The sequence below is a fragment of the Phocoena phocoena genome, chromosome 19 (assembly GCF_963924675.1).
Source record: "Phocoena phocoena chromosome 19, mPhoPho1.1, whole genome shotgun sequence".
Lineage (NCBI taxonomy): Eukaryota > Metazoa > Chordata > Mammalia > Artiodactyla > Phocoenidae > Phocoena > Phocoena phocoena.
Window position 1 is genome coordinate 14,874,991 of NC_089237.1, and position 19,677 is coordinate 14,894,667.

General features: G+C 60.1%; 1 protein-coding gene across 4 annotated transcripts; it reads right to left on the reverse strand.

Annotated features, from left to right (window-relative positions):
* Nucleotides 1-244: 244 nt before the first annotated feature.
* LOC136138218 (angiotensin-converting enzyme) lies at nucleotides 245-19,311 on the reverse strand. 4 transcript variants are annotated; one of them, XM_065896842.1, is made up of 25 exons: nucleotides 19,054-19,311; nucleotides 18,270-18,437; nucleotides 17,561-17,654; nucleotides 16,717-16,860; nucleotides 16,106-16,297; nucleotides 15,430-15,527; nucleotides 14,878-15,050; nucleotides 14,309-14,532; nucleotides 13,820-13,964; nucleotides 13,436-13,534; nucleotides 13,054-13,176; nucleotides 12,503-12,714; nucleotides 11,747-11,883; nucleotides 10,722-10,880; nucleotides 10,363-10,450; nucleotides 8,265-8,408; nucleotides 7,917-8,108; nucleotides 6,535-6,632; nucleotides 6,177-6,349; nucleotides 4,130-4,353; nucleotides 3,689-3,833; nucleotides 3,363-3,461; nucleotides 1,043-1,165; nucleotides 620-807; nucleotides 245-474 (listed from the first exon to the last, which is right to left on the reverse strand). In XM_065896842.1, exons 1-25 carry the CDS (start codon nucleotides 19,309-19,311, stop codon nucleotides 245-247), a joined length of 3,930 nt encoding a protein of 1,309 aa, XP_065752914.1. The 4 variants fall into 4 exon arrangements, with proteins under 4 accessions (XP_065752914.1, XP_065752917.1, XP_065752916.1 ...); XM_065896845.1 differs by lacking the exons at nucleotides 12,503-12,714; nucleotides 13,054-13,176; nucleotides 13,436-13,534; ... (7 more) ...; nucleotides 18,270-18,437; nucleotides 19,054-19,311 and adding an exon at nucleotides 11,997-12,162; XM_065896844.1 differs by lacking the exons at nucleotides 12,503-12,714; nucleotides 13,054-13,176; nucleotides 13,436-13,534; ... (7 more) ...; nucleotides 18,270-18,437; nucleotides 19,054-19,311 and adding an exon at nucleotides 11,982-12,162.
* Between the last annotated feature and the right edge of the window lie 366 nt (nucleotides 19,312-19,677).

Genomic DNA, 19,677 nt, shown 5'->3' on the forward strand with positions numbered 1-19,677 from the left:
AGGGGCCAGGGGGCCAAGGTGGTTCGTGGTCCAGAGGACTGGAGGAGGGGGGAGGAGGGAGGGGCGGGGGGGGAGGAGGGGCGGGAGGGGGGAGGAGGGGCGGGAGGGGCGGGAGGGGCGGGAGGGGGAGGAGGGCTGGGGTGAGCCGTGAGAGCAGTGGCGGGTCCTCAGCCCATCCCCGGGCCTTCCCGGTCCCTGGGTCTCCCGGTGGCGCATTCCCCGGCAGGCCCGCCCAGCCCTCATCTCAGGAGTGTCTGAGCTCCACCTCGGAGCCAAACTGGGGCCCGTGGTGGGGGTGGTGGAGGCTGTGGTGGCGGATGCTGAAGAGCCGGTAGGCGAGGCCCAGGGTGGCCACCAGCAGGGCGACGCCCAGGACGAGCAGCACCCACTGGCCCACGCGGGCCTGCTGCTCCTCCAGGTTCAGGCCCAGGAAGCTGACACGGCCGGAGCCCGGGAAGGAGCCTTCCGAGCGAGCTGGGAAGGGAGGAAGGAGATCGGGCGCTGGACCGGAGATCGGGCGCCGCCCGGAGGTCGGCCTCCCACCTGCCTGAACCTGGGGGGGGCTGGCCCTGCGCGAGCCCCGGGGCGGCCTGGGGCCGAGGGGGGTGGGTGGCGGTACCTGAGTTTGGCATCCAGTTGTACTGAGGCCAGCCCAGCTTCTCCTCGTGCCGCGTGTTCTCGGTCACGAGCCAGTCCAGCAGCGGCTTGAAGTAGGTCATCATGGCAGCAGCCGACATGTTGGGCTGGCCCGTGATGAGCCGCATGGCTTCGGGCCACGGCCGACTGAAGCCCAGCTTCATGGCGTCGCTGGGGTTGCCCCGGGAAGGGGACCGAGTCAGAGGGACAGGCCTCGAGGCTCCCTGCCCGTCTGCACCAGCCTCGTACGGGTTCTCTCTGTACCCCACCTCCCCGCGCCAGCTTCCCTCGGCCTGAGAGGCCCGCGCAGGGCAGGTCGGGGGCGGGCTGGGGGAGGGGCTCCTCAGGCCCTGGGAAGTAGGTCAGAGGGTGGACAGCAGGCAGGGGGACACCAGAGGAGACTCACGCCAGGCGCCTCCCGGCCTCCAGGGACTGGTAGATGTCGCACTTGTGCAGGGGGCCCTTGTGGCCCGCCGCCTGACACAGCGCTTCGTGGAACTGGAACTGGATGACGAAGCTGACGAAATACCTGCGGGAGGACAGGCGAGGCCTGGGGCCAGGGCGGAGGGGCGGCGTCACCGCGCCCCGGCCACCACTGCCTGCGCCCCGGCACCTCCCGCCCACGCCCACGCGGCTGCCTGCACTTCTCAGGAGGGCCTACTCTGAGCGCCTCTGGGCGTCCCTCGTGGGCGAGGAGGAGCAGGGGCAGAGCCCTTCACGGACAGACGTGGCAGGCTGCTCTGGACGCAGCAAGGTCTCCGTCCCTGGGCTACGTGCATGGAGAGGCCGGGTGTTGCCCAAGGGGTCACCTCTCTGACGAGGCAGGGAGGCCAGCCCGAAGGACCTCCTTTATCCCAAATTTGGCAGCAGGAATTCCCTGCAGAAGTCTGCCGGTCCAGGTGGGGGTCGCCTCTCCGAGCCTGGGGAGGTTGTGAATGTCGTGAACCAGCAGGGCAGGCCTCCCGCTTTGAAGGCTGGGCACAAGCCGTGTGTCACTGACTTTCCTGGCATTTTCTAAAGTGCTTCGCCAAGGCTGCTGGTCAGAATTTGGAGTGCATCCCCTCTGCGCACCCCCGCCTAGAGAATTATCTGTGCTGAGCTCGGAAGCTAACCATCACATGGGCCTGGCTTCTGTGTGAAAGTGAGTGCCAGCTTGGAAGCTCAGAAATCCTTCGGGAAGGCGGGCGGAGGCCCTCCCTGCGGGTCATCCTGGCACACTGGCCGGGTCAGGTCTGCACTGTGCCCTTGAGTCTCCTTGGCTCGCTGCCCACCTATGCTTTCTGGAGCATCTGAGCAGGCTTTCTTTTTCTTCCTGGACTCGGGGACAGAATTCACCCACCCTATGCTTATTTATTAGGTCTTGACTATGTGCTGGACGTTGTGCCAGGTGCTGGGGTGGAGGACTGGGCACAGTGGGCATAAGCCCTCCCTCACTGCCTTCCGGGGAGCACAGGAGGCAAGGGCTGGGGTGCCCTCTACGTCCTGCCTAACGAGTGGCCTGGGCTACTTGCAGCCCAGGGGGCCCCAGCCCTCTACCCTGAGGTGTCCCCAGATCCCTACCTCTGGGAAGGGCTCCAGATCCTCTAATCACCCTTCCTAGTCCCCAGCAAGTGCTCCCCTGCAGCACATAGAGGGAAAGGGGCTGCACTGGGTGCATTCACGCTATGGCTGCATGACTCACAACGCGGCTATGTTTCTGTATTCCATTTAAGACGGTGACTTAGGGACTTCCCTGGTGGTGCAGTGGTTAAGAATCCGCCTGCCATTGCAGGGGACACGGGTTCGAGCCCTGGTCTGGGAAGATCCCACATGCCGCGGAGCAACTAAGCCCGTGCGCCACAGCTACTGAACCTGCGCTCTAGAGCCCGCAAGCCACAACTACTGAGCCCGCGTGCCACAACCACTGAAGCCCGTGCGCCTAGAGGCCATGCTCTGCAGCAAGAGAAGCCACCGCAATGAGAAGCCCGCGCACCGCAACTAGAGAAAGCCCACGCGCAGCAACAAAAACCCAACCTAACCAAAAATAAATAAATAAATAAAATTTTTAAAAGAGAAAAAAAAAGTCAGTAACTTAATAATGGTGGGTTATGGCCACCAGTTCCCAAACATGCTATGTATTAGACAGTGTGATAAGAAGTTAGCTCTTGCAATGATCCTGTGAAATAGGATTCCACAGCTGAGGAAACTGATGCTTACAGAGACTGAGGAATTTACTCAAGGAAACAGAGTTGTGGAGACGAGATTTGAACCCAGTTCTGTCTGGGCCCCAGCCTATGACCCCATGCCCCTAATAATACAGACTCCCAATCTAGCTGGGTCTCTAATCCTAGTTCTAGTGGATAGAAGGTATTCCAGGTACAACTTAAGTTATATCAGAGGAAATACGTTCAGTATATAGTAAAGGAATCACAATCTTGTAAAAATAAAAAAACAGTGCTCAGGTCATGATCTGGCCGTGGGTCATGGTTAATGTTAACTAACAAAGGTCTCATAAGCATTAGCCAGTTATAGTGAAGTTTTTGTTTTCAGCTGTCAAGAGGGTGCGGGCTCTTGTCACATCACAAGAGTGAAACAATGGTCACAGGTGAGTGGCCCAGACACAGTGGGCCATGCAGCCAGGTGCCCAGGTCGCCCTGACGGTAGCTGCTGGGGGGCAGCAGCAAGGGCAGCCTGAACGCTGAGCGGAGGCGCTGCCCCTCATGGCACCCTCCTCCCTTTCCTGTTACCTGATATACGGCACGCTTGAAGGAATGTGGAACTTGGCCCCTGGGTCAAAGTCGCCTTGAGACCTGGCCACTGGGGGACAGAGGCCCTGGTACTTCAGCCTGTTGAGGGAAGAATCAAGCCGGGAGAGTTGGTGTTTTTGATTTGAAGTATGGTGCCTGCACTGGGCGCTCCAGACTCCTGCGTGCTGTGCCTCTGCGCGTCACGGCACTTACACACACACACACCCCCCTAGACGCCACAGACGCAGACGCACCATGTGCACACAGATACAGGTGCGTACACCCCGCCATGGAGGCCCCCCCAGCCCACAGCAGCATTCTAGAACCTGAGGCTCCACCACTCCTGGTTGTAGTTCTCCTTGGTGATGCTTCCGTCAAATACCCTCCAGCGCCACTGGTCCACAAGATAGCTGAAGGGAACAAAGGCGATCTTGTCGAGCGCCATCTTCATCAGAAAGTTGATGTCCTCTTCTGCCAAGGGAAGGGGGTCCTGGCATCAGATCCAGGCCCGCCTCCTAGCAGTGGGGGTGTGATGGGCGCGCGATGGGGGGAGCGGGCGGGGTGAGCTGTACCTCTCTGGGTCCTGCGACCTGCCTCTTGGGATGGTATGGGTTTCATCCTCCCACTCTCCCTGCTGGTTGCCCCTCTTGTTCCCCACTGTTCTGTCCCAGCTCTGCCTGTGGGCTATGAAGTCTCCTCTCTCCACCTCCCAGGCTTGCCCCTTCTTGGCCCCTCTGCCCACTAGGATCTCCCCGTTCCTCTCTCACCATAGCTGCCGTCCCCACTACTCAGTAGGTTGATCCTGTGCAGGTGCTTGGGGGTAGACACTGAGAGGGCCAGCACATCCCCAATGGCCTCGTGAAAACCAGGGTTGGCACCCTCCCGGAAGGTCACCGGCAAGTCCTTGTACTGCATGAAATACTGTATGTGGCCCATTTCGTGGTGGGCCACCACCAGGTCCTCCATGTTCACAGTGGTGCACTGCTTGATCCTGGGAACACGGGGGTGGGGAGACGGTGTGGAAGGGGGCAGTGGGGATCCCTGGGGCAAAGGGACCTGCTGTCCTTACTGAAGGCAGAGCATACCCCCAGGACTGCTTTATGCAAGGAACACAGCATTATGGGAAGGAAAGCCGAAAGGGGAAATAGGGGGAATCTGGGGGTTAGAAGCCCCGAACGTCTGGTCCTCCAGACTATTCCTCTGCCCCCAACTTCCCTGAACAACTAACTCCAGCCCACACAGCCGTGTGGCTTTCTAACTGTATGAAGTATGTGCTCTAGAGGCATGGGGACCCTCAGTCACGGTCAGTGTAGGGCTTGGGTCATGGGAGTCATGTGGTTCCTCATTACGTGTTTTGTCTCTCCCAAGACTTAGGCTTCCTGAAGGAAACAACAGTGTCTGAGCTCTTCTGCATCCCTTGTGCCCAATACCAGCAAGCACATTCATCCCAGGATTTCTCAGGGCCAGGACTAGAGGGACATCTGCTGAGCAGTCCAAGCCAGAGGCTGCACCTCGCTTTCCATCTTTTGTGAGCCAAAGAAATTCTCCCTTGGATCGAACCAGAGCTCTTCAGCTCAGTTGACCCCCTTTGTCTGTCATTCTAGGGAAAGAGCTGCCCAGCACCCTGGTGACAATGAGGTTGGGATCTGTCCACCTTCTGCTATGACTCCCCATACAAGGAAGATCCCCAAAGAGCCCTCACCCCCTTGATTCTGTCTGTGCCCAGCCCTACAGCTCTGGTCCTTGTGCCTTTGAAGGAAGGGCCCAAGGCCAGGTGAGCCAGTGAAACTGACTGCTTTGTTCCAGGATCTCTGTGCCCTCTCTTCTCATAAGACACTTCATCAGCTGTGGCAGATCATCTCTGCCACTTCTCCCAAGAGGTGGAATCTTCTTTACCTTCTCTTGAAACTGGGTTGGCCTTGTGACTTGCTTTAGCCAATAAAATGTGGTAGAAGTGACCTGTCCCAATTTTGCACTTAGTCTTTAAGAGATTTGGCTACTTCTACTTTTGCTCTGGGGATGCCAGCCTCCAGGTAAAAAATCTGACTGCCTAAGGCTGCCATACTGTGAGGAAGTCCAAGCTTTCCTGGAGAGAGATGTCCCACCAAACCCCAGCTGCTCCAGCCATGCCAGCCCAGGCGCCCAGCACGTGAGTGAAGGAGCCCAACGTGAACGTCCCTGCCCCAGCACGTGCCACACAGAGAAAAACTGAGGAACCGAACAGACAGCCGGAAGCACAGCCCCAGATAGACAGCCCCACTGAGCCATGCCAGCCCTCTTCAGCCCTGTGGAGCTCTCCACCACTGCAGAGCAGGACAAGCCATTTCCACTGTGCCTGAATTCTTGGCCCATAAAATCATGAGCATAAGCAAATGGTTGTTTTACACCACTAGGTTTTGGGCTGGTTTGTTATGCAGCAGTAGGTAACTGAAACACTGTCCTCCAATGAAGACAGCTTCTGAGCCCATCAGTGGTGAGAGTGGATCTGTGCAAAGCCCCCACGTCCCCATGTGCCTCCGTGTTAAGGCACAGGCACTCAGGGAGAGGGCCAGCTGTACACAGAGGGAGGGAAGGCTGGCAGCTCACGTGGGGCTCACCCCCAGGACTGGGACCTTGAACACTGGGCTGACAGAGCTGGTCAGCACTCGAGGAGACCCTGCCACAAGCCAGTGGCCAAGCTGCGGCCAGGCCCAACTCTCTTAACCCTCCGTCCCCTGTTCTGGCCAAGGAGACAGCAGCGGAGCCTCTACTTGACTCGTCTCCTTGTCCTCTGGGCTCAGGACCAGGTCCCCCTGGCCTGTAGCCCAGACATACCTGAAGTCCTTGCCGTTGAAGAAGTCCCAGGCGGAGGCGTGGCACACCACCTCCCGCCCATCGGTCGGCTTCTCCAGCATAGACTTGTTCCAGAACTCGGGGGGCACGGGCAGCAGCCCCAGGGAGGTGAAGAAATTGTCTGCTTCGTTAAACATCCTTTGGGGTGTCCAGCCCTGCAAGCAGAGGGAGCTCTGCCGAAGCTGGGGATTGTGGGGATGGACTGTGTGCCGCAGTGGGAGGGCCCTGGGAGAGGGCCAAGCTGGGAGTCCTGAATCGGAGGGCCCTCTCCCACCTGGGCAGGGTCCCCCTCCCCTGTGCCCTGGAGGAGCAGGGGTGCAAGGAGGGGGCTGGTGCGGACCTGCTTTATCATGGCCTCTGTGGCATCCATCCTGGGGGCTGAAGGGAAGGGTACTACCAAGTCATAGATGTTGGACCAGCTCTGTGCCCACATGTTCCCTGGAGGCGGGTAGAGGCAGAGATGGCAGAGAGAGGAGAGACAGGTGTTAGATCTTAGGCTTGGCACCGTCATGCAGGGGGAGGGAACACTGATCATAATGTGACCAGCCACTGCTCTGTCCTCTCCATGTCACCTGAGGTCAGTTTACGAGGTCAGCTGGCAAGAACCACCCTCCTTTTGGAGAGGTTGGTGCCTCTGCATTTACCGCAAGACAAGAGTGGAGATAAGGAAGCTATTCAGAATGAGTGGAAAGGTGCAGAAATACATTTGGAGAGGCTTTGACAGTCAAAGGGGACTAAGCTTGAGCTGACATCAAGTGGAGCCTACAGTGCAAACCAGTGAGAGTCAGAGCGAGTGAGAAGCGAGAATGGGAGGGGGGAGCGAGCCTGGGCCTGGCTGCTCTGCTCGTCTTGGGGGCTCAGCTCTAAGCCCCAGCTCCCAGGGCCAGCCGGGCACCTGTGTTCCCTCCCGGGGTCTGTGTTTCTCCGCCATGGAGCTGATATTCTCTGGTCTCACAACAGAGGGACCAAAAATGGCTGGTCTCTTGGGCTGCAAAGACCCTCTAGGCTGAGCAGAGCTAGACCCAAAGCTGGATGGGGGTGGTCTCCCTCTGATTTGTAAATGGTCCATGGCCCCGCCTGGCCTCTCTGTTCACAGTAAGAAGCCCCCAGAAACATGTTCCTGATGGCCCGACAGAGACAGGAACCCAGTAGCCTCTACTTTGCCCCAGTCCCTACCATCCCTTATTGTCTTCCACTGCCTACTTCATGCGTTCAGGGCATCTGAGTTTACAACCCCTGGAGAATGAGGCCCCCAAAGTTGAGGAGGATCTACACTCTCACAGCTCCCTTTGCCTGAACGTCGTGTCTGCCTTTCTCTCCCCACGACTACTTTCTCCATCTGTCAGAACCTCTCATCTTTCAGGGCTCTGCTCACATGCCACCTCCTGGGGAGGCCTTCTCAGCTCCCACTCACGGCCCCCTCCTCTCCCTCATGCTGCCTGGAGCTGCGACGGGTGATGTGGTCTCCCCATGACAGGCCTATGAACTCCGCCCACTGCCCCATCCCTGATGACCTGTGTAACGTGGATCTGTAGCAAACGTGGCACCGAATGCAGGGAGGGGGCTCTTCTCCCCACCCCCAGCCCCGACCCCTCTCCAGCCCCGGCAACATTCCCCAGCCTCAGGTGTCATCTGCAGACCCTTCCCAGTCTGCCCCCTGCCCTCTGGCCAGCCCTGGGCTGCCCCCTCCCTCATACTGTTGACTGTCTCACTTGCCCTCACCCAGCAGGTGGGCTGGGATGGGGCCCTCCAGGTTGATGAGCTCGGACCCGTAGAAGCGATACAGGGCCCGGCGCACATAGGCGTGCAGGTTCAGGTAGAGCGGCTGCAGCTCCTGGAAGAGCTGCTCCAGCTCGTACTCCAGGAATGGCATCTCGTACATAGATCTCCAGGAGTCCCCTCCGTCCTTGTAGCCTGCAGAGGGGACACAGCCAGGCTCTCTGAACACCTGACCATCCCCTGAGCGCCCTGCCTCCTCCCCCCTCACCTCTTGGGCTTCAGAGGACCTTTCTGAGGGCCTCGTGGGGGGCTGGGACCCGACAGCCAGTGACACTGGCAGAGAGGACTCACCATTGAGCCTGGCAGCCTTGTTGCTGAGCTCCACGTATTGGGGGAAATATGGGAGGATGGATCTCCCCACCTTGTCTCGCCAGCCCTTCCATGCCCACAGCAGTTCTTCATAGTTCCGGGATGTGGCCATCAGATTTGTCAGATCTGGGTGGGAGGGATCGGATGGCTTTAAGCCTCCAGCTCTTGGCTCACCTCCCACCTCCTTCAGAGGTGGAGTAAGACTGGAAAGGGACTGCACAGGCAGCAAGTCGAGGGAAATTGGAGACAGGCTGGTGCCCTTTCCATGGGGCTTACAGGGCGCCAGGCCCGGGGCTCAGTGCTTCCCGTACACAATCTCAGGCAACTGCAGGGCTGCAACAGCCCTGTGAGGGATGCCCTTGACCCTCTTTCCACACAAGCGGTTTGGTGACACGGCTGCGTTCCCCAGCCAGCAAGTGGCTGAGGTGGGGCACAAACCAAGGGCCCAGACCCCAGAGCCGCTGCTCCCAACTCGTTCCCTGCCCACCACCTCCCTGGGAGAAATGGCTTGGAGGTCAAAAGACCCGAGTTCTTGTTCGGTTTCCTCCTGACCTCGAAATCACCTTGGGTGAGTCACGGGACCCCTTCTTCCCTGACTATGAAATGGGGATTATGCCGGCCCAGGGGCAGGAGGCCCCTGGGCAGGGACAGTGCCTCCTTCATCCCCACGTCCCCACAGGGCCCAGGGCATCTTTCCCACATTGTGACTGAACTGATTAATAAAAGAACAGCTGTGAAGGCAAAGTACAGAGATCCATTCAAGCATCATCAGGGAGCCAGAAATCTTGCGTTTGTGTCCTGTCAAAGCCATGACTATATGAGTGGCCTCCTGGCTTATGGATTACACGGAGCTCACATCTACCTCACAGAGCTGGGATGAGGATGGTGTGAGCTCACGTGTCAATTCTGAAGGTGGCTCCCCTTCCTGCCCGGCCTGGCCTGAGACGGAGGCCTGCGGGCATCCACACCTCATGGACTTGTGCTCTATCATGAAACATGCTATGTGCTATCTACTCTTCACAGAGAAAGTACATTCAAGTTAATTTTATTTGGGGAAAAAACATATCTTGAGAATTTTGTCCTCTGCTGATGTGAGTGTTCTGTTTCTGTGGGTGCTTCTTATTTTTACTACTGGCAGTGACCTGATGGCCCAGCCCTGGATTAAGGGGCTGACCGATGGGGGGTGAAGGCCATACTCCCTTTAATGCTCTTCTCCATAAATGCACACAAATGCACATCCCCTTCCCCCCACTTTGCGTGCCTACCCACATACACAACCCTCAGGCCAAACCCTGTCCCAGGAAAACTGTTTCTCTCTCCTGTTTATTTTCCATTTCCCCTTCTATTTGTCATTGTTCTAATGTGGGAGTTGGGCGGAGGGCCAGGAAGAGACTGTTTCTGAGTGGAGATTCCTCAGGAAAAATGTTTATGCCTCTGGCTCCTCGACCCTGGGAAGCATGGGTCAGAGAGGGGAGGGGGTGTATCTGTGCGCAGGTACTGGGGTGTCGGGGCTGAGCTCCTTCAAAGAGGAGAAGGTAAGAAGGACCAGCCAGTCTCCTGTGAGAGAAAGAGGACAGGCCAGAGCTGGCCCACTCCTTCCAGTGACAAATGGCGGCAGAGGGAGTGAAGTGGGAATGGCATGGACGTGACTTCTGCTGGCTGAGGCTTCAATTTCTGGGTGGAGGAGGGGGCCAGGGAAGGGCCAGGGAAGATGGGGAAGGTGGATCGGATCAAGGAAAGAGCGCAGAGGGGAAATGCCTAGAGTTACTCTCCCTACTGGGGAGTCCAAGCCCCTGAGAGATGAATTTGAGATACACCTGCTCTGAAGGGTGGAGTGGAGGGAGGAGCAGAGGGGACCCAGCGGGAGCGGACGGGCGGAGCCAAGGGCAGGGCAGGGGACCAGGGCGGCGATGAAGGAGGTGTCGGTCCTAAGCAGGGCCGGAGGAGCACCACCGGTGGGAGACAGGGAAGCGAGTCTCCCGGGCGTGCAGACCCCATGAGTCAGAAGTGAACTCCGCCCTTTCACGGCCAGCACCCCTAACCTCCCCAGGCCTCCCTCTCACTCCCCACGTGTGCTCACCAGGCTCGAGCTGTAGACAAGTGCCATTGCTGTGGCACACAGAGGCCACGCTGTAAGTGGTCTCCATGTCCAGCAGGATCTGGTTGTACTGCAGGGGGAAGAAGAGGGGCAGCGAGCTTGAGCCCTGGGCTCCCTGCTCTGCCCCCGGCACCATCGTGGACATGGGCTCTGCAGCTGAGGCGGGTGCTCCCAGAGCTCTGCCTTCTCAGTAAGTCTGTGGGTGTGTGTTGACGTGCCAGATGTCACGACATGGCAAATCGAGGAAGGGGAAGCAGCATGAAGGCCAGACACTGTCCCCCAAGCTAGGACCCTCCCCTGACCCTGGATACTCTGCCCCATGCTCCCCGCGAGGCACACACCTGCTCCAGCTCCCTGACAGGCAGCGCCGCCCGCTCTAGATCCTGAATCTTCTTTATCATCCGCTTCATGGTGGCGTTCTGGAAGTTGGTCACGTCAAACTTCCTGGCCCAAGTGCCGTACTTGACAGTGTGGTTTGCCATCTGTACGTTCTTCTCCAGCTGAAGGCACGGGGGAACCGTATCGTGAGGCCCAGGAGCTCTAGAAAGGCCTCCTGGGAGGAGGTGCCGTGAGGGGACCCAAAGGGACTGAGGGTGTCAGGGTGGGGCCGGTTTTACCAAGTGGCTGCCTTTGCCTATGAAGACCCTCTTCAACCCGGACTGTCTATAACATCCTGTGTGCAGTACCTGCCCCTCAACAGATGGCCATTTTGAGCAAGACATCTGATGGCAGCGGCAGAGAAGGAAACCCCACCCCGTGTCCTAAAGGCTGTTAGGATAGATGCAGCCTGGTATTTGCTCTGTGGCCTCTCTGAGCCTCAGGGTCCCAGCTGTAAAATGCGAATAAGGTCACTGGTTTTGCAAGGCTGTTGAGGAATAAATGAGGCAACAGATGTCAAGTGCCAAGGAAAAGTGGCCAGCACACAGTGGGTCTTCAAGAAACGTTAGCCCTCTGTGGCTCACCTTGGTTACAGTCAGCGCTCAGCCACACAGGCGGGGAGGGGGGTTGGAGGGGACGCATAGCCCTCTCAATGGTGGCAAACGGGAGCATTCAATCTTTTTAAAAACTGACTTTAGCATCACTTATTTCTCTACAAATTATTCTGTCACCAACAACGGATTGATTGTTAAGGATAAGACAACTTGTTTAGGCACTGGGTGTGTGCCTGAAATTGGACGCTTTTCAATTTGCCATTGGGATTCTTCACAAATTCTGACAGCCTGTTCCCACTGAGGTGACGTCGGGGGCGGAAGGGCGGCCTGCAGTGCCTTGGGTTTCAGAGGGTGGCCCCTGGGGGAGGAGCAGACGTATGCTGAGTCTGTGCGCGAGCTCTGGTGGGGGGAAGGGGGCGTGCAGGGGCCCCTACCAGTAGCTTGCTGCCCTCCTTGGTGATGTTGGTATTATAATCCCAGCTGGCCTCGGCATACTCGTTCCACACCACCCGGGATCTCCGGTCATATTCCTCCACAAACCTGCTGGCCTCAGCCTCGTCGGACACCAGGTCTGTGGGACAGAGCAGAGAGACACAGACAGGACTCCCCCTGCCCTTCCACTGCTGCCCCAGCCTCCCCGCCCCGGCCCCCAGCTGGTCCCACTTGGGCTCTGGGTTTTCGGGCTGCTGGTTGTTGAGTGGCGGGTAGCCGTCTGGCTGCTGGCTGTTCCCTGGCTGACTGACACCTGGCCGGTGGTCCCCTGGCCAGGGGCCAGCAGGGGGCGCCCACAGCAGAGCAGGAGGAGGAGGAGGAGGCGGGACAGTTCCGGAGCAGCCCAACCTTGGCCCATGGCAGCAGGAGAGCAGAGTCCTGCAGCCCCTGCCCCCTGGCCTATAAGAGCAGAGCCTGCAGTGTGACCTCAGTGTGACCTCATAGAGCAGTGTGCCTGCCAGCCAACCCCCGGCCGGGGCCTCAGATCTGGGCATACCCTCCCCAGGATGCTGGGAAAGATGTGCCCACCCCACCCCAGGGCCCTGCCAACCAGCTCAGGGGGCTGCCTGGCCCTCCAGGCAGGGCGCCAGGGCCCAGCTGGGAGAAGCTGATGGGGAACCATGAACTGGGGGCCTAGTCCCGAGCCTGGAACTGAGAACCTGCGGTAGCGCCCCACCCCAGGCTCCCTCGGGCTTTACCAATGCCCTCTGGGTAGTTGTCGGGCATCGGTGGGCGCCACTGATATTCTGGCCAGCCCAGGACCTCGCCATTCTGCTGGTTCTGCTCTTGTAGCCACTGTGTGACCGGCTGGAAGTAGTCGAGCAGCGGCTGAGCATCCAGGGAATCTGAGCCGACCATGTCCTTCAGCACCTCCTGCCAGGGCCGTGAGGAGCCTGCCTGCAGCAGTGCCCTGTCAGGCAGAGCGGGCACAGTGGGCACAGGGCTCTCGGACCAGGGGCCACTACCACTGCCCTGGCCCACCTGCCCCATCTCTGGCCACTTCTGCCCCCAATGGATGGCAAGAACGGCAGCATTAAGACCCAGGGTCTAGGAGCTCTGTGAAGGGGGGAACGCATGTTTTGCCCCACGCCAGCCAAGAGGCCCACTCAATAAACATTCGACGAGAGAAAGAAAGGGAGGGGGAGGGGAGAAAGGCCCCCTCCACTGGTCTGGTGGTGGTGCCCTCACTGGCATGCCCTTCACCGGTCGCTCCCCTCACTTCCCACTGCCCTCCCTGTGCCCCACACACCGGAGCTTGGCCCCTGCCTGGGTGGACTGGTAGATGTCACACTGGTGCAGGGGGCCCTGGTGGCCCGCCTCCTTGCACAGGGCTTGATGGAACTGGAACTGCAGGACAAAACTCACGAAGTACCTGCAGGCACAGGGTGGGCATGAGGGGGATGGTGGAGGCCCCTTGCCCACCCAGGTCCCAGCCAGCTTCCGCCGGGCAGAGGCCAGACCAGGGGCTGCCTGGGGGAGAAGGGAGAACCGAGCTTGGCTCGGGAGAGAGGCCCCCTCAAACTCCAGGCCGTTGAGGGGTCCAGAAGGGTGTGGGAACAAGCCCTGGGAATGGGGGTCCCAGAGTAGGGGGAAGGGGACTAAAGGTGTGCTGGAAGTGGGGGCAATAGTACCTGATGTATGGTGTCACATTTGGCACATGAAACTTGGCTCCAGCATCAAAGTGGGTTTCGTTTCGGACAACTGGAGGACAGATCCCCTGATACTTGGTTCTGGAAGAGGATGTGGTTAGATTGTCTTAGGACCCAAGGGTTGTACACAGGCTGATTTTACCTTTGCAGAAAAGTCTGCTAAGCAGACATTCCCACGGGCCATACCTTCCCCATCCTGGCGAACCAGGAGAGACTGCCTGACGGAGGAAGTTTTAGGCAGGAAAGAATGCCTTGCGGAAGAGGATGGAGGCATCATTAGAGAGGAGGGAGGCAGGAGGCAGGTTGCCCGGGAGCGGGGGGGAGGGCCGTTTGGGATTAGGCCCTTCCCGGTCCTGTTTTGCTCACCGAAGATACCACCAGTCATAGTTGTAGAGGGAAGGGGGGGTACGCCCACTAAAGACCCCCCAACGCCACTGGTCCACCAAGTAGCCAAAGGGCAGGAAGGCAATTTTTTCCAGTGCCATCTTTAACAAGTAATTGATGTCGCTTTCTGTCGGGAGATGAAAAGAGAGAGGTCAGAGGGAGAGGGGAGTCCAGCTGGGACAGGGTGGGCCTGGGGAGAAGCCAGCAGGAGGTGAGGCTGGGCAGACGCAGAGAAGGGAGCGCCAGGCTTTGGGACCCTGGGGCCCCGCTTGGAAGAGGGAGCTTGGGCAGTGGAGTTGGGACTCAGGGTGGGCTGTGAGGGTCTGGGTGGATCCCCAAACCTGCCTGACATGGGGCAGTGAGGCAGAAACAAGAAGGGCAGAGGGGAGCGGGGACAAGTGCGGGCCTGCTGTGGGATCCAGCGGGGTCTGGGGGGCGGCTGCACTGGGCTCTCTCCGCCCACCCCCATACCCTTGTCGTGGGTGACGTGGTCCAGCAGGCCGATTCTGTACAGGTGTGCAGGAGTGGAGACGGAGAGCGCCAGCACATCCCCGATGGCCTCGTGGAAGCCGGGGTTGGCGCCTCGGCGCAGGGAGACGTGTTGGTCCTTGTACTGCAGGTAGTACTGCACGTGGCCCATCTCGTGGTGCACCGTGGACAGCTGGTCCATAGTGACCTGCGTGCACTGCTTGATCCTGGGGCGGGGAGAGGGCGTGGGTGAGGGTGAAGGACGGGCGGGGCAGGGACCAGAGAACGGGTGGGGCTGGTGCCTGAGGGAAAGGAGCCAGGCAGGCACTGCCCTGGGGCTCGAAGGAGCTGGTGGAAACAGGCAAACACTTTCCCCTGCCCCAGCCCACACGCTGGCCTTTTCCCTCTGTTCTAAGGTACAGAGCTGACTGCCTGTCAAAGCTGCCCAGGGAAGGGACCCCGCCCCCAGCCAGCGCTGGGGCTGGGTTAGAGGTGGGCCTGGGAACTGGCTTCTCTGTGCCCAGGCTGCCTGCCCTTTGGGAGCCCCAGAACCCTCCCCCCCGAATCGAGACCTGAAGTCTTTCCTGTTGTAGAAATCCCAGGCGGAGGCGTGGCATACCACCTCACGCCCGTCGCTTGGTTTCTCCAGCATGGACTCTGCCCAGAACTCAGGAGGCATGGGCAAGAGCCCTAGGGAGGTGAAGAACTCCTCTGCCACCCGGAACATGTGTGTAGCGTTCCATCCCTGGTAGGGGTGTTCGCACGGGTCAGGGGCCAGCCGCTGGAGCCCGCCATGGCTGCCCCAGGGGCACGTCTGTGGTCCCCCACCCAGCTCAGCTCCCTGCTCATGAAAAGCACCTCTGCTCTGTGGCCTCCCTTCCCAGATGTCCGGCCCCTGCTGGCTAGAGTGGATGGACCGATGCTCACAACCCCCACTCCCGAGGGGCCCCGGAAGGAGGGATTGGCAGCTCAGCGAGGACGAGGACACAGACCCCAGCTCATGGCTTGGACACACACTCCAGGCTGCTGCTCTGTAGAAAGGGAGGGACTGAGGTCCCTTCCCGTCGCTCTCCTCATGTCTGGTTCACTCCTGTGGCCCCCACCTGGCCTGACTCCGAGCTTACCTTCTGCACCATGGTACTGGTAACGTCAAGATTGGGCTTGTCAGAGAAAGGCACCACCATGTCGTAGATTTTGTCCCAGCTCTGGGCCCACATGTCCCCTAGACAGAGGAGGGGAGCCAGACAGCTTGGCTCCCAGTCCAGCCAGTGTCTGCTTCCCCATGTGTGTCACTGAACGGCACCCTGGGCGCCTGGTGTCTGGACCCAGGGCGCCGCAGGGCCACCACCCTCTCAGCTGGCTCACACATCAGTCCCACCCACACCCCCGAGTGCTCCACATTCCCTGGGGCTGGCAGAGGCCAAGTGTGAGCCCAGGTGATGCTGCTGGGTCCTTTCTGACAGTGCCAGGGCCCCTGCCTCCCAACCCTGACGCAGGGCCACAGGGCTGGCTTCCTGGGGCGTCCACTAGGCTTATTTCTCCTCCTCCACTGGACCTGGAGCTAAAGCCTCCAGTGTGACTCCTGGCTCTGCCTTTTAATAGTTTTCTGCCCTCTGCCAAGTCACTCGCGCACCCTGAGCCTCAGCGTCCCCGTGTGAAAAGTAGGAACAGCAGTGACCGTGAGAAGGGTCCCCTGCTTTATGGGCTCACGTGCAGGGGATCGAGCAGTGCGGGGCTCTGAAATGTGACACACGGTGAGGAGGACCCTGGACATGTGTGGTGGCAAGGCCAGGTCCTTACCCAGCAGGTGAGCAGGGATGGGTCCCCTGAGGTTGATGAATCTGTCCCCGTATCGGCGGTGCAGTGCGCGGCGGACGTAGGCGTGGAGGCTCAGGTACAGGGGCTCTAACTGATGGTACAGGTGCTCCAGATCCTCCGTGAAGGTGGGGGAGTCGTACCAGGAGCGCCAGTAGGCCCCCGTGTCTGAGAAGCCTAGCCGGGGGGTGGTGTTGGGGTGCAGCTGAAGCCCCAGGCTCCGGCCCCTCCGCCTCCCAGCTACCACCTGGCCGTTCTCCCGGCTCAGGGCCAGTGTATCTGCCTGCTAGCTGGAAGGGAGAGCTCGGGGGTTGCTGCTCTACAACCTTCGAACTACGGGTTGCTCCAACTCCAGCTAAACAGATCCTAGAGAGCAGGAGAGGCAAAGTTGAGCCCTAGGGCTGGGAGGAGTGCCAGGAGCGCAGCATGAGGGCGATGGGGCTAATGCCCATTCCGCCATCCACTATCTGTGTGACCTTGGACCAGTGTACGGAGTCATTGTAATAGCCGCTCTGCTTGCCTCAGGGGGCGGGGCTCAGTGGAGACAGAAGATGAGAGGGAAACGCCCACAAAAGGGACAGGGTGGCCATGCTCACCATCCTGCTTGTAGGCTGCGTTGCTGAGGGCAGTGAACTTCTGGTACAGGGGTTTCAGCGGGATGCCCACAGCGTTGTGCCAGCCCTCCCAGGCATAGAGCAGCAGGGCGTAGCTTCGCGACGCAGCCAGGATGTTGGTGAGCTCTGAGACACAGGTGAGCAGGGTCAGTTTGGAGACTTCAGCAGTGGCCTTCACCAGAGCTCCCACACCGTCTTCACCATCTCCACCTACTTCCTCAGCATCATGACACCCTCAAAGCCAAGGGCAACCTACAGGCTGGACAGGATGGCACTGGGAGCTACACAAAGTAAGGAGCCAGGCAGGGTCCTGGTTCCCAGGAAATGATTATTCTAAGGTGGCTGACACCAAGAGGACACCCACAACTTGAAACCTAGGCAGACCCTTCATGGCTCCTTGGATGGAGTGGCTGACCTCAAGGCTGCCTGGTACGTGGTGGGGTGGGGGAGCTGTGTGGGGAGAGGAGGAGGTTTGCAAGGGAAGCCATGAGGGGTCTAAGGCCCGTGGAGGGCTCTTGCGGGGAATGAGAGGACCCATGAAAGGGAAAACCAGGCAGCCAGGAGGAAAGCCGGTTGTGATGGGAGAGGAAAAAGCACACATGCAGGTGGGGGTGGAGCGGGGGCTGGAGGCTGGAGATTCCAGAAATCAGTTTGCCTGGAGGAGCAGGGGTCTGGGGGCATCTGACAGTCCAGTCCCAATTGGAGGTTAATGCCTTTGGGTTTACCCACTCTCTCTGCAAAAACACGTCATCCTCCTGAGTGCAGCAGGCCAGTGGGGAAGGGCAGGAAGCCCCCGAAGACAGAGAGAGTAGACACAGGGCAGTACCTGGGTCCAGGGACCAGCAGGTGGCAGTCTTGTTGGGGAAGCAGACCTTGGCCGTGGAGTAAATCCTGGACATGTTGCTTAGCAGAGAGTTGTACTGGGGAGTTAGAGGTGAGAAAATGTTAGCGATGAACAGCCCTTGGAGGTAATCTGGCGCCCTCTACTCTTTCCGCTGGGAGGAAAAGGGGAGATGCCTGGAGAGGGGGACGTGGCTAGGGCAAGGCCACGCTGTGGCACCCAGAGCACAGCTGAGCATGAATGCACGGATTCCCCTTCCAGTGGAGGCAGCCTGGGAAACTAGTGTCCTGAGAATTAGGGATCAGGGTTCAATTCTGAGCCCAGCCACCACCTTGAGCGAGGGCAAATCCCTCTCATTCTCTGACCTTGATGCCTTCTCGGCCCTTCCCAATCTTTCTGAGGAAGCCCATAAACCAAACCACCTATGGAGAAAGTTTGAAAACCCCTGTTTCATCCTTTTCTCTTTACTTGAGTTTTGCTTTCTGCTCCATAATACTTGCTTTGATAGAAATGAACTTCTCTCACTCCAGCTCCAAGGAAAATCAGTACTTCAGGAATCCGTTCTGTGTTTGCGGGGCTTCCCCTACAGTCGGGGCCGGTAGAGATCCCAGGGTCCCTCCCTGCCAGGCCCCACCCCTCCGGGGCAACGGGGGCACCCAGGCCACTTCTGCCTCCACCGCTCCACCGGGCCCACCTGCTGCCGCTCCTCCAGGGGCAGGTTGGCAGGGCCCAGGGTGCGCACGGCACTGATGATGCGTCGCAGCGTGGGGTCGGTGAAGTTCTGCCAGATTGGGTCGAACAGAGCCTTGGCCTTCTGGCCCCAGACCTCTGAAAACTCCTGGCTGAGCAGGGCTGCCTCCTCCTGTGGGTACCAGGAGGGCACGAGACGGTAAATAGGGGAAGTCGTGGCGCGGGGGAGGGGAGGAAGGCCAAGGGCTTCCGGAGACTGGGGCTTGTGGGAGCACGGCTCCCTCCTCCTGGGCCCTCGGGGTGAAGAACTGGGGGAGTCTGCCTCAGGGAGGCGGTGGAGCAGAAACTGGGGCCAGGAGAGGCGGGGGAAGAGAGTGTGAACAGTGATGAGCGGTGACAGGCACAGTGAGAGAGGGGTACGTTGCAGTCGGAGAGGATGAGAACCCAGAGCAGAGCGGGCACCCTCAGCGAAGACTGCCGCGGGCCCAGCCCGTCGTCATCCCCAGGCGCTGCCACCTGGGGGGACTCGGGGTCAGAGGGGCCAGCCTCATCCATTCGGTTCCTTACTGGGCATGTGCCCAGCACCGTGCTAGGAAACCGACCGCCTGTCTTGCTGGGACGGCGTTGGGGTCGGGGGTTAGCGGGGAGGCCGGCTGGCCCAGCCCTGTCCCCACCGCTCAGGGGCCGGGGGCGCACGCGGGGCGGTGACTCCCCGCCCCCCAGCGCCCGGCCGCCCGCCTGTGATTGGGCGCCCGGGCCCCGCCCCCGCCCCGGGCCCGCGCGCCCACCTGGCGCCGCGCGTTTTCCTCGTTGATGTCGGTGTCGTGCGCCCAGCTGGCGGCCGTGCTGTGGAACAGCACCTGCTCGGCGCTCGAATTGAAGCTCTCTGCGAAGACCTGCGCACCGGCCTCGTCGGCGGAAAAGTTGCCCGGCTGCAACGCGGGGTCGAGCGCCAGGACCACAGGCGGCGGTGGTGGCAGCAGCAGCAGCAGCAGCAACGACAGCAGCGGCGGCCGCGGCCACCGGCGGCCCGACGCGGTCCCCATGGCGCGGTGCGCGGTGCAGCCCCTTCTCCCGCGCCGCGCCGCCCTGCGGGTTATAAAACCCGACCGCCGCCGCCGCCTTCAGACACACCCTCACCTCCCCGCCCCGCCGCGCTTCCTCCTCGGCTCCAAAGTCCCCCGGCCGCTACGCGGGCCTAACGGAGCGGGGCGGGGACCGAAGTTTCCTGGCCCGCCCCAGGCAAGGGCGCCGGCCCGAGGAGGGGCCGAGGCGGCCCCCTGCGAGATGCAGCCCGGGGGTGGCGGATGGGCCTTAGGTCAGGTTCTCACAAGGGAGGCTAGAAAGAAGCCCCCTAACGCACACACACACCTCTGAAACTGAGGGACCCAGCAGTTTGCTGGAACACCCCA